This window comes from Ahaetulla prasina, chromosome 2 (assembly GCF_028640845.1).
Source record: "Ahaetulla prasina isolate Xishuangbanna chromosome 2, ASM2864084v1, whole genome shotgun sequence".
Lineage (NCBI taxonomy): Eukaryota > Metazoa > Chordata > Lepidosauria > Squamata > Colubridae > Ahaetulla > Ahaetulla prasina.
In genome coordinates, this window is record NC_080540.1 from 185,828,277 (window position 1) to 185,842,873 (window position 14,597).

General features: G+C 41.1%; 1 protein-coding gene across 1 annotated transcript in view; it reads right to left on the reverse strand.

The window, feature by feature from the left end:
* The window catches only part of TRPC4 (transient receptor potential cation channel subfamily C member 4), a 471,854-nt gene that overhangs the window by 249,692 nt on the left and 207,565 nt on the right, over nt 1–14,597 (reverse strand). Inside the window, exon 4 of the mRNA XM_058166773.1 lies at nt 12,974–13,492. Coding sequence (XP_058022756.1) covers nt 12,974–13,492 — 519 coding nt within the window. The remainder of the gene's footprint in view (nt 1–12,973; nt 13,493–14,597) is intronic.

A 14,597-nucleotide genomic window follows, 5' to 3' on the forward strand; every position in this document is an offset into this window, starting at 1 on the left:
CAGTACAAACACAACCCCCCTTGGCGCCTCTGGCTCTGCTCCTGGGCCGTCAGGCGAGGTCTGGCCATTCCTAACTCCATGGGCTCCTCCGCAGTGGCCACAGAGTGGCCCGGGACGGGGTGGCACGGAATGCGGGGGCGCAGCCATCGTCATCGGTTTCTGGGGGGTGACAGGAAGTTTGTCATTGGAGACGGGCATTGAGACGCAGGCAGAGAGGCACCAGATCGTTGAGGGTCCGTGGTGCCTCCACCTGGGCTAGCTCGTCCTGGAGCTCCTCTGAGAGGCCCCTCTGGAATGTGTCCACCAGCGCCGCATTATTCCAATCCATGTCTTGGCATATCAGGCGAAATTCGGCGATGTAGTCCGGTAGGGGGTGCTTCCCTTGCCGGAGGTCCCATAAGCACCTGGTGGCCATTAGGGTCCGAACAGGGTCCTCATACATGAGGTGCAGTTGCCGCCAAAACCCCTGGTAGTCCACCATCAAGGGGCTGTTCTGCAGCACTAGGGGCATGGCCCATCGGGAAGCCGAGCCAGACAGAAGGTTCATGACAAATGCCACCTTGGCCCGGTCTGCGTAGTCCTCTGGCTGCATCGCCATGAAGAGCTGGCACTGTGCCATGAAGGCCAGGATCATCTCTGGCTGCCCAGAAAACTTATTAGGCACTTGCGATGATGAGTGGGAGGACGGAGGCAGAGGGGGCTGCAGGAGAATTCCAGGCAGCAAGTTGAGCTGTCAGGTGAGTGACTTGCTGCTGCAGCCTTTGATTGTCAGCTTGCAGTTACTGGAGCAGCTGCTGCAGCTGTTGCAAGTCCATCTTGATAAAAAGATGGTTTCGTTTGGGGTGACGGACAAGATGTTCTATCCCCCCACCTCAGTCACCTGAAATGACTCAATTAGCCAGCAATTTAGTCCATGGCAGCTATCAGCTCTGGCAACAAACCAGCGAGTGTCTGCCAAGGTTTTCATCTTCCTTGATGCCGGCGTGTCAGAAGCTTGTTACCGGAGCAACCAGGAAGTCAGGAACAAACAGCAATCCAGGCCAAATGCTCAGTCAAATAGTTCAGCTCAAGTTTTCTCCAGTCAGTTTGATTTGTCTGTCACAAAGTAATACAGCAGCCCCTCCTGCTTTTATACCCTGTGGGGTGTGGCTCTATGACTCAGAACTTTCTAGGCCTGCTCCACCCCTTCTTTTGTTGTTCCCACCTCTCTTGTCTACGAAACCTGGGATCTAACCAGGACTGATTGTCTACAGCTGGGTCTGGAAGCATTGCCTTAGTGGGGGGAGATACAGGAGACAGGGCCTCGTCACCTCCTCCACCTGGCCTGCCTCTGGCTCCTGGAGCTGAGCCAGAGAGGCCGGTCCTGTGGATGGGAGCCCTGACGGCCCTTCCCCCTCACTCTCTGAGTCTCTAGCAGGTGGCCAGGCCCGGGGGGGGGGGAGCTGGAGCCACAACAGCGGTGTTCCGCAAGGCAGCATTCTAGGACCCACTCTCTTTCTAATTTACATAAATGACCTTTGTGATCATATTATAAGCAACTGCATCCTCTTCGCTGATGATGTAAAACTATTTAACACCAATGACAATACTGCTGCTCTATAAAGCAACCTTTTTTTTTTATTCAAAAAGTTTTACAGAAAAAGTTTTCCCCCTTTCCCCCTCCCTCCCCTCCTTCACAACCCTCCCCGACTTCCCGGAACGAGCACAAGGTATAGTTAAAATAAAACAAACATATGCTAAAATTTTCGTCCCAACTTAATTATAACCCTACAATCATCAATTCCTAACTTCCCCCGAAAACAATCAAAAATAATACATCATAATCATTCAAAAACAGTCTGATAACTCTTAGTCTGATATCTACTTTGAATATAGTCAATCCATTTTTTCCATTCCTTTAAGTATCTTTCTTGCGTATTGTCTTTCAAAAAGGCTGATATCTTCGCCATCTCAGCCAAATTGGCAACTTTCAATATCCATTCTTCTATTGTAGGTACTTCTTTTTTCTTCCAGTATTGTCCTATTAGTAATCTTGCTGCTGTTATTAGATTTAAAATCAATTTAGTCTCAATTACTGTACAGTCCGTAATAATTCCCAACAAAAAAAATTGCGGCAGGAACTTTATCTTCATTCAAAACATTTTGTAAAATCCACCAAATTTTTATCCAAAAGGCCTTTATATCCTTACAAGTCCACCAAATATGAAAATATGTAGCATCATCACAATTACATCTCCAACATTTTGCTTGCATATCTGGGTACATACACGATAATTTCTTAGGATCTAATGCCATCTATAAAACATTTTATAAAATTTTCCTCAGATTCTGTGCCTGCGTGAATTTAACATTTCTAACCCAAATTTTTCCCCAAGTTTCCAATAATATTGGCTCCTGAAAATTTTGTGCCCACTTTATCATACAGTCCTTTACCAAGTCCCTTTCAGAATCTATTTCAAGTAACACATTATACAATCTCTTTATATGCTCCTGAGACTGATTTCTAATTTGCTTTACCAAATTTCCCTCGTTCTGCTCTATACCAATTTTCTGATCTTCCTTCCATCTAGCACGTAGTTGCTCATATTGAAACCAAGTATAATTTTTCCCTTCTTCTTTTAGTACGTGCAGAGATTTTAATTGCAAATTACCTCTTTCAGTATACAAAAGATCTTTATACGTAATCATTTCCTGATTCTGTTCTATATTTATATTCTCTATTGTATGTCTAGGACTTGCCCATATAGGAACCTTATAATTTAGTTTGTAAGAGTATTTTTTCCAAACACGCAGAAGAGCAGTTCTTAACACATGATTTTTAAAGGCCTTATCCACTTTTTTGTCATAAATTAAATATGCATGCCATCCATATAGCAAGTCATAACCTTCTATATTCAAAATTCTTTCCTCCGTTAAATTAAACCAATCACTTATTGCAGAGAGAGCAGCTGCTTCATAGTATAATTTAAAATTGGGCATTTTTAAACCTCCCCTTTCCCGGGAATCTTGAATTATTTTCATTTTAACCCTAGCTTTTTTACCTTCCCATATAAATTTATTAATTCCCTTCTGCCATTCCTCAAGATTCTTATCTTTCTTAATTATTGGTATCATCTGAAAGAGGAATAAAAATCTAGGTAAAACATTCATTTTAATAGCAGCTATTCTCCCCAGCAAGGATAATTGCAATTTTTTCCAAATAGTCAACTCCTTCTGAACCTTTTGCCATAAAACCTCATAGTTATTCTTATACAATTTCACATTTGACAATGTAATATAGACCCCTAAGTATTTAACCTTCTTTACAATTTCAAATCCTGTTATTTCCTCTAGTTTTTCTTTCTGTTGTCTGGCCATATTTTTTATTATCACTTTTGTCTTTTTCTGATTTACCTTAAACCCTGAAACCTTCCCATATTGATCAATTATTTCCAACAAAGATTTACTAGAGTTTATAGGGTTTGTTAAGGTAATCACCAGGTCATCTGCAAAAGCTCTCAGCTTATATTCATGTTGTATAACTTTAATTCCCTCTATCTCCTTTACTTCTCGTATTTTATCCAATAATGGTTCTAGAATTAGAATAAATAATAATGGTGATAAAGGACATCCCTGTCTTGTTCCTTTCGCAATCTTAAAAGGTTCTGTTAAGCTACCATTAATTATAATCTGTGCTGTTTGCTCTCCATAAATTGCCCTAATTATTCTTGTAAAACCATCTCCAAATTGCATCTTTTCTATTAATTTAAATAAAAAATCCCAATGCAATCGATCAAAAGCTTTCTCTGCATCAAGAAAAATAAATGCTGCTGGAATAAAAATTTTCTTTTTTAAATACTCCAGTAAATTGACAATCTGCCTAACATTATTCCTCATCTGTCTCCCTTTTATAAATCCAGATTGATCATTATGAATTCTTCGCTGCAAAATCAACATTAATCTATTAGCTATTATTTTAACAAAAATCTTATAATCATTATTTAAAAGCGAGATTGGCCTATAGTTCCCAGGTTTGGAACAATCTTGTTCCTCTTTTGGTATCAATGAAATAAAAGAGGTTCTCCATGAGTGGGGAATTCCCCCTCCTAATTGTATCTGATTAAATAATTCCTTAAGGTCTGGACCTAACATCTCATCCTGTAAATTCCTATAATAACTAACTGTGAGCCCATCTGTACCAGGAGTTTTCCCCGTTTTTAATTGTTTAATTACCAAAATAATTTCTTCAGAAGTTATAGGCCGATTCAGTTCATCCGTTTGTTCTAAAGTTAAATTTTTAACCTTATATTCCTTCAAATAATTATCAATATCCCTGTTCAATATATTATCTTTAAGATATAAATTTGTATAATATTCTAAAAAAGCTTTTTTAATTTTATCCTGTTGGTATCTCTCTTTACCTTTATATTCTATTATTTCTATAGTACGTTGTTTTTGTCTTTTCCTTAAGGTATATGCTAACCACCTACCAGGTCTATTTGCATTACAAAAAGTATTATGTTTAGCATATTGTATATTTGTTGCCACCTGATCAGCTATTATCATATTAAATTGATTCTGTAATAACTTTATTGCATCTTTAAGTTTTTAATCATGCGGGTTTTGTATTAATAATTGTTGTTTCTTATAAATTTCCTCTTCTAGATACCTACGCTGTCTTTGTTGCTTATTTCTCTGTCTATTATTAATATATATTAATACACTTCTCATAAAAGCTTTACTGGCGTCCCAAACCATTTCTATCGATGTTTCGTTATTCAAATTATGATCAAAAAATTCTTTCATCTGCTTTTTACATTGATTTACATTATCCTGATATCTAAACAAATTTTCATTTAATCTCCAAGTTCTTCTACCTTCTTTTCCATATTGCAATTCCATCCAAACAGGACTACGATCAGACAAACATCCTGGAAATATCTTAGTTTTCTTCACCTTAAAAAGCAAATCATTAGAAATTAAAATAAAATCAATACGTGAGAAGGATTGATGCCTATCAGAGAAAAAAGTATAATCTCTTTCCTCCAAATTCCGCAGTCTCCATACATCTCTCAACTCAAAATCTTCTATCATGTCAAAAAAGGATTTAGGCAGCTTTGCATGTGCAGATATCTTCTTAGAAAAAGTTCTCTTGTCCTTTCGTGTATCTATTACTCCATTCCAATCTCCCAATATAATACACGATTTATAATCCCATAGAATCAATTTATCATACTGTCAAGGTTCCAGAAAAACCTCTTCTGCATAAAAAAAACTCAGAAGCCATTGTTTTCCAGAGTTCTTTACTAGCATGAGGAAACTGGCACACGATGAGTGAAATTCCAAAACTGAATTTCCGGATTCTTTTCCCAGTTATACAAACCCCAAGAGTCCCACTCCCCTGACCCCTTTGCTGGTCACATGGTCCCACATTCTCCCAGTTCATTCGAATATCTTCTTGCCACTCTTCCTGCAGATGTGAACACCATTGAAGAATGTTACCATACCCCTCAGCCCCCCTTCTTCCCCTCAGGGGAAAAATGTGGTAGTGTCTGGAACCCTAAAGTCTAGTATGGTTTCCAGGCCTGACAGGCGTCCCCCCTTGGAAAAGAAGCTATATCCTAGGAAAGAAAACAAAGAGTTGATAAAGAAGAGTGTCAGTGGTCCACACTTCCCTTCTACCCCCCCTCCCCTCTCCAAGAGGTTTTTTAGGTTTGTCAGGGGAAGTGTCGTGAAATTGTTTAATCAAATTGTCCGCATTTACTTTCCAACTTTTGACCCAAGTAGATTCAGATAATGGATATCCCTTCCAGTGGACTAAATATTGTAATTGACCTCTGTATAGTCTAGAGTCAAGGATTTTCTTGATTTCATAGTGGGTTTCACCTTGGATTATCAAGGGTGGTGGGGGAGCGGCAGGTTGAGGTCTCAGACCAGACTGTCTAGCAGGTTTTAATAAGCTGGTATGGAATACCGGGTGTATTTTCCCCAATATTCGAGGGAGCTTGAGTTGGACGGTAATGGGATTAATAATTTTTACAATGGGGAAAGGACCCAAAACTTTTGGACCGAATTTTCTGCTGGGTATTCTCAACCTTAGATACTTAGTAGATAAAAAGACTTTATCTCCAATGCAAAAAGGGGGTTGAAGGGAACGGTGTTTGTCAGCTTGGGCTTTGTAATTCTGAGCTGTCACAGCTAAGGCCTTTTTTGTATTTTCCCAACCTTTTTCAGCAATTCATCCAGTCCGTTAAGGAAGCGAGTGGGGGTTTGCACAGGGAGTTCAGGCATTGGAACGAAGTCCATGCCGGTGGTTACTTGAAAAGGGGTTAACCCCGTGCTGCTGTGTACAGCATTATTATATGCGACTTCTGCAAATGGTAACAAATCTGACCAGTTTTCTTGTTGGTAATTTACATAACAACGTATCTATTGTTCCACCATCGAGTTCAATTTTTCAGCCGCTCCATTGGTCTCCGGATGGAACCCAGAACTAAGTTCTTGAGACGACCCAATGGACCGTCGGAATTCCCTCCAGAACTTGGCTGTGAATTGAACACCCCTGTCGGATATTATCCTTTTAGGAACTCCATGCAGTCTGTAGATGTGTTTGACGAAGAGCTTTGCTAATTTTCTCGCCGATGGCAATCCGGTGCACGCAGTGAAATGGGCCTGTTTAGAGAACAAGTCCACTATGGTCCATATCACTGTATTTCCCCCACTAGATGGGAGTTCAACAATAAAATCCATGGCAATCTCTTCCCAGGGTCTGGTGGGTTCGGCTATGGGTTGTAGGAGTCCAGGGGGTTTCCCTGGTCTGGACTTCATGGTAGCGCAGGTAGCACAGCTCCGGACATAGTCTTCAACATCTGATTTCATTTTTGGCCACCAGAATTGTCTTCTAGCCAAGTGGAGAGTCTTTAAAAATCCAAAGTGACCTCCTAGGCGAGAATCGTGTCTTCTCTGTAGTATAGGCAGCCCCATAGCGACGGGTACATAAATCTTGGTTCCCTTCCAGGGTATCCCATCTCTTAAGGTGAGGTCTGGCAAGTTTTCTTTAAACCAAGCATCGTCAGTGAGTGCTGATTTTAATTCCGCTAGTAGTTTATTTGGTGGGATGTTAGTACTATGGCGTGAACGCGGTCGAGTAAGTGCTTGGCTTTGGAGGGGGTTGAATTCTCTGTCCAGAGCAATGGACACATTGTACCAGTCATTTAGTTGTTCTGGGATTCCTCTGGTGGAGCAGGCTTTTCTGATGTTTTGATCAATGGCATCTTTGAAGTAGTGGAGAACTCGATCTGGTCAATGTCTAAGATTGCCAGCAACCCTTCTGAAATCCCATACAAATTGTTTTAGTGGCTTGTTACCTTGCTTCATCGTTTTTAAGATGGTTTCACATTCTGCAATTAGGTCATCATCTTGAAACTGGTTGCGAAGCAGTGCCATAAATCCGTGAACATGGTTTAGCTCTGGTGCACGTTCATTGTGAAGTTGAGCTATCCATTCTGAGGCTAGCCCCACATTCATACCATCCGAGATGGCGTTGATTAGGCTTCTTTCTGATGGTATTGATGTCTATATTGTTCAACGTAAGCCTCAATTCTGCTGAGAAAGTAAGCCAGGTGGTGTGGATTCCCATCAAAGGTTGGTTTGAAAGGGGGAGGGGCTGGGTGAGGGGGTGCAGGTGGGTTTAGCTGGCCTGCTTGCGGTTGAAGAGGGATTTGGGGGACGGCCGTTGCTGTTGTGGCTGGTTGCTGAGTTGTGAAGGGGGGTGGAATTCCCCCTGGCTGCTGAGAAGGAAGTCCTTGAAATGCTTCAGTTGACGAGGCAAAAATCGGCCTGGGGCTCCCAGGAAAGAAAGGTGCTGAACTGGCTGGTTGCCATTGGTATTGGATCCACCCTTGTCCAGGATAAAATGCCCAACCAGGAGGAATAGAAGCTGCTGGAGGCAGCGTAGGCCTCTGTTGGCGGGAAAAGTCAATTGGAGGGGGGAGTTGTGATTCCCCCCAAGTCCCTGGTGCTGCCTGAACTCCCTGCCGTCTGAAGGAGGGAAGGGAGGTCCTCCTGCATTCATCAGAACGGCTTTGAGCTTCAGTAATTTCTCCCTCTCTGGTGGGAGGGAAGGTGAATTTAGGCTGAGCTAAAGGCTCTCGAGGTGGGTGAGCTGAGCTTATATGAGGTCTCACTTCCAAATGCTCAAAAGTTTCCGGGAGGTCTAATAGGGACTGGGATTTCAGGGGGTTTCTCAGGTCCCAATCCAGTGACTCTCCCGATTCTCCGGGTTTTACTGTCCTCCAGTGAGGTTGAGAAGAGGGAGGGGGCTCTCCATTCTGCCCCAGGGAAATGTTTTCTCCCGAACGACAGGTTACCCATGAATCAGAGTCTTTGGGCCGTGCTCCAAGCTGACAAGCAGGCTCTACCCCTTCGGGTTTTTGAGTCATATCTTCCGATGGGAAGTAGGTGATTTCAACTAAATCGTTAGATTCAAGCTTCTGTGCTACATCCATGCTTTCAGCTTGCTGCTCTTCCATCTTCGCTGGGTCTTTGCACCGCTGTGGAGGTTGCGGAGGCTGGGGCCCAGCACCCGCCTAACGGGCCCCCTCTGAGCGGAGGAGAGGGTACCGTTAGCAAAAGAAAGTTAGGAGTTTTGGAATAATGTCAAGGTTCCAGAAAAACCTCTTCTGCATAAAAAAAACTCAGAAGCCATTGTTTTCCAGAGTTCTTTACTAGCATGAGGAAACTGGCACACAATGAGTGAAATTCCAAAACTGAATTTCCGGATTCTTTTCCCAGTTATACAAACCCCAAGAGTCCCACCCCCCTGACCCCTTTGATGGTCACATGGTCCCACGTTCTCCCAGTTCATTCGAATATCTTCTTGCCACTCTTCCTGCAGATGTGAACACCATCCGACCTTGACCGCTTGAAGAATGTTACCATACCCCTCAGCCCCCCTTCTTCCCCTCAGGGGAAAAATGTGGCAGTGTCTGGAACCCTAAAGTCTAGTATGGTTTCCAGGCCTGACACATACAACATTCTATAAAAATTTTCTTGTTGCTGATTGGGTGCATATATATAGCAAACAAAAGGGTCTTTTTTGTTTCTATTGTAAGTTCAATAGCAATATATCTTCCGTGAATATCTGCCTCTATTAACTTGGCTGGTATATCTTTTCTCAAATAAACCACTATGCCATGTTTTTTGTCCAAAGCAGAGGCAATAAAATGTTTACCTAACTTTGAGTTTATTAAGTACTTTTGATCTGATAGTTTAATATGTGTTTCTTGTAAGCAAATTACATCATTTCTAAATTGTTTCAAATAATGAAATATTTTTCTTCTCTTCTGAGCTGAATTCAAACCATTGACATTCCAGGTCAAGATTTTATTTGCCATTACTGGCCTGCTGAAGCTTTTGAGTGATCAGCTGAAGATCGTCCTCCCGTATCTTCGGCCGTGCTCCTCCCACTGCTTCTGTAGCAGAATCCTGAATTTTACTTTGAGTTTGTTGCTCCTTTTCTTTACGCTTAAGAGCTCCCCTCGTCAGTCTTTGTTCTTGTGGTTGTTCCTCAGATGGTAACATCACTGGAATCACCTCAGCTTCCACACCCATTTGAGTCTCTTGAATTCTTTTCTCTATTATTTCTACTTCAAATTTCAGCACGGTGGAAAGAAAATCTTTGGCCTTAAGCACTGTATCAATACGATATCTCCTTCCTTGATAATACACTGTCAAACCAACTGGAACCTCCCATCTAAATTGAATCTGGTATTTCTTAAGTTCTTGTGTAAAAAATGTGAAGTCCTTTCTATCCCTTAACATCTTGGGAGGAATCTCTTTCAAAACCTTCAGCTCCTGTTCTCCTATTTTCAAGTTTTTCTGAAATGCAACTTGCAAAATTTGATTTCTCACTGTTCTTTTCAAAAAATAAACCACAATGTCTCTAGGAAGTGTCTTCTGCCTAGCAATCCAGGAATTAACTCTATAAATTTTGTCAATTTGATAAGCAACCTCTTGTGGATCAAGTTCAATAAATTCAGCCAGAGCTTCTGATAAATTTTTTTTTAAATCTTCCCCTTTCTCCTCATTCAATCCCCTAATTCTCAGAGCTCCTTCCATCATTCTATACTGCATCACCACCACTTGATCTTCATTTTTGTCCAATTTAATTTGCATTCCCCCATTCTATTTTCTATTTGTTGATTTGACTGAGCAATTTCTTGCACCTCCTCCTCCACCACCTCCAGTCTTTTTGCCAAACCTTGGAAAGCCATCAGAATATCTTCTCTTATTTTTTTATTATTCTCTTTTATTTCTTCTCTTATTTTCTCATTATTATCGATCATCTACTTAAACTTTTCTTCCAAAACTTTCCCTTGTTCTTTAATCAAATCTTCTAAAGCTGGTTCAGAACCCCTTCTACCCCCAGTCTTAGGTGGTTTAGTAGCCATTTCAGTTTTTAAGATTCACAAAATATAAGTCTAGAAACTTCTCTTTTCCCCTTTAAGTATAGGAGAGCTCACTTCACTTCATTAGAATCCACAGATAACATTTCTTAGCTTCTTAGTTACACAGGCTGTTTAGAATTCCATTCTTCACTTTCACTCCCTTTCAGGCGCCATCTTAAAGAGTCAGTTGAAACAAAGAAAAAAAGTTTCTCTTTTTAAAAGGGTAGAAATCAGGAAATAAAAAATACTTGCAATCCAGTAGTTGTTCACTCGTGCTCATTCCGTCTGCTTATAGAAATCCATAAAGATAAGACAATTAGCAGAGATGGACACTTTCTTCTTTTCCTGCTTTTGCAGGCGCGCACTGAAGAACGGAGCTTGGCAGGATGATTTATGGGACTCGACCCTCAGGGCTCTGCTTAATAAAAAACAAAGCCCCTGGGGAGGTCTACCACACCCCCGCAGCTCTTATCTTTCCCTTTCATCCAGGGAAAAAGATTAAAGCCGGCGTTTTCCTGGCTTTTAAGAAGTTGAGTACGGAGCTCCTTAATTAGGAACTCATCGAAGAAGGTGGCGCCACCGGAAGCCAAAGCAACCTTGACTATATGTCAGAATGATCGAAAAATTGGCAACTTCAAATCTCAACCAACAAATGCTCTGTCTTACATATTGGCAACAAAAATCAGAGCACTAAATACAAACTGGGCAGATATGACCTTGTAGAAGACTCTCACTCTCTCAAGGACCTAGGAATACTCATTTCAAAAGATCTAAGCCCAGAGTTCACTGTAACAGTATTGCCAAAAAGGCATTAAGAGTTGTTAACCTAATCTTGCGAAGCTTCTTCTCCGGTAATATTGTACTGCAAACCAGGACATACAAAACCTTTGCCAGACATATTCTCGAATACAGCTTAGCTGCCTGGAATCCACACTGTACAACGGACATTAATACAATTGAGCAAGTCCAGAGGTATTTCACGAGAAGAGTACTCACTCCTTTGCTCGCAATAGAATACCATATGCCACCAGTCTTGAAATTTTGGACCTGGACAATCTAGAACTACGCCATCTATGGTCTGACCTAAGCTTAGTACACAAAATTGTCTGGGTGGATGTGTGGTGGTGGCATCCTGTGTGGACCTCATGAGTGTGGTTCTGGTGTCATTCCTCATGTTAAAGTGTTCAGTTTTGGCAATAATAACAATAGAATAATCAGAGAAGCCATTGAGATAGAAAAACGCCCACACAGCATGAACAAACGAGATGATACCTCCTGCCTACCAGCCATTTGGAAACCCGCCCTTATTGACAAACAAGTCCCTAACATGAGGAATGACACCAGACCCACATTCATGAGGTCCACACAGGATGTCACCACCACACATCCACCCAGAAAGCAGACCCAAACCCACACTGATCAGGAAGCACGACCAAGGGCCAGAAGCCAGACCGCAGCTGCAACATTAGCCATTTCAAATCCCTCCAATCCATACATGCAGCAGACTGACATCCACTATGAAGATGTAGCACGACCACGACCACGAAGCCAAATAACAGCAATGCAGCTCACCATCTCAAATCCCCCTGCAACTCAGACTGCAACTGATCCCCCTGCAACTCAGACTGCAATCCCCCTGCAACTAACTCAGAACACAACCAAGCTCCCACCCAAACAGGACACATCCCCAGCCAATCAGAGCACAAAAAACTCCCCCATCCAACCAGAGCACAGCCAAGCTCCCACCCAATCAGTTCAAACCCCCACTAGCAGTTAAATGCGAATGAGACTTCGTCAAAATGTCGCCAAGACACTTCCAATTTTACGTGGGAGAAAACCCGAATAACCAAAGACCTACACACACACACACACACACACATATATATATATATATATTTGTTTTCTGAGGTTTTTGCGGGTGTTTGTATGTAGGTCTTTGGTTATTCGGGTTTTTCCCGTATTGGAAGTGTCTTGGACGTTTGACGAAATCTCATTCGTCATCTTCAGGCTTCAGCTTCGTGCTTTGCTCCCAGAAGCACGAAGCACGAAGCTGAAGCCTGAAGATGACGAATGAGATTTCATCGAAACGTCGCCAAGACACTTCCAATTTTACAATTTTACGCGGGAGAAAACCCGAATAACCAAAGACCTACATATATATATATGTTTATACCTATATGTTATGTTCGTACTTATACTTGTTTTTCTCATACATGCTTGACAATCTAACTAACTAAATAAAATTAAATAAATATTTATCCTCATCTAAGAGATGAGGTTTTCTGCTTATAGTTATAGAAAATGAAAGGAGGGGCTAACTCAAGGCAGGAAACATATCTAACACACCTTCCTCCTGTTTTCCTCACAACTTTTGCAATATTTCAGTGCCTACTAGACCCTAATAACCTAAAATGTGAATTAAAAAGTGAAAGATAATGAAATAATGAAGAACAGAAGATTTGAACTGCATTTGGTCTTATTTAGGAAGCATGTTATCTCATTCATTATTGTAATAAAATCCACTAACATTTTATCTATATACCTACCTCTTTTTGATGGTATTTAATTGCCAGTTTTAATCTTGCCAAATCATTTTCATTCTGCTCTTCTAGTAGACTGTTATCATCTCTGTAATTAAGAATAATTTCCAATTCTCTTGAACTTCGAGTCTGATCCAACAAATCTTTTGCAAACTGCTTGCACTGTTGTGACAATTCTTCATATTCTGATTTAAACTCATTTTCCATTTTGCTCAGTTCTTGAAGTTCCCAACTTAACTGGAATGCTGTAAGAAATGGGTCCTCACTTGATAGAGCAATTAAAGATGGGCTTGCAAGAGCCTTGTAGATATTTAGTCTGGATCGGGAATGGCGAAGGCTATCCACATCTGAACTGGAGACACATTCCACACAGTTACAGCGAACTTCATGTGGTCTGGGAACAGACACACCTTTCTGGACTAAAAGTTTTATGATCTCATAATTGTTTGTATGGGCAGCCAAGATAATGGGTGTTATATCTGGTGTAAATTCAGAGAACTGTGTATCCAGTAACGTGGGTGGTACCTGTGGGGATGGGAAAAGAATACTATTCATTCATTCATCGTATATATAATGACGTATTTACAGAATGAAATAAAATAAAATATAGGTAGTCCTTTTGTAGCAACTATCTGCAGTTGCAACAATGATGAAAAAGTTAAATTTTCAACCAATCCTTGCATTTATAATCTTTACAGGTCCATAAAGCAAAGAAAAGTTGTTGTAAGATAATAAGCATAGTTGCAGTTTCATTTAGGTACCAAGTTGCCATTCCCAATTGTGGTCATGAAACAAGGCTTAATTGTATAATCCCTTGGGGGCAGAATCAAATGACAGAAGATTTCACTGTATTGCTGGCTTCAAAAATGAAATTGAGAGACTTAGAAAGAATATAAAAAATGTGAGGGAAGTGGGCTTCATCAAACTCTTGATTCAGCCCCATACAAGAAGGCTAAGGATGTTTGGGGAAAGGTGAGAAAGAATTTGAGGAAAGCTGTTTTACTTACCTTAAAGCATTTTTTTAAAGCATCAAGTTCATTTTCCCAACAGATACGTTTGGAGTTTAAAAAATTGTTATGATATATAGTGCAGTTAGTCTCAAATTATCTTCCTATGTTAAATGTATATGCCACCCAACTCCCAGCAACTCTGGGAATTATCTTGGTAATTTTTTCTCATTCACACTAGTCCAGTGCTACTGTGCACTTCAGTTTAGAGTGCTTCTCTTTGGGCTGCAGGGGGCACCCACAGTATTCATGCAGTTGATTAATGAGGTCCTGCATGGACACCTGTACAAAGGGGTGTTGATATATCTGACATGGAAATAAAAGCCAAGTACATGAAGCTGGTCAGAGCTGTTCTACAGAAGCTCCAGGCTGCTCAGTTGTATGCCAAATTGTCTAAATGTGAGTTCCATCAGGACAAGATTGACTATCTGGGCTATTGAATCTCCCATGAAGGAACTGAAATGGATCCAGAAAAAGTATGAGCAGTGCTGGAATGAGCACCACCATGTACCAGGAAGCACCTATAAAGCTTCCTAGGGTTCACCAACTTCTACTGACAGTTCATCCCTTCTTTTGTGCAGATAGCACTTCCCATTATGAACTTGTTGAAAACAAAGGGCAGG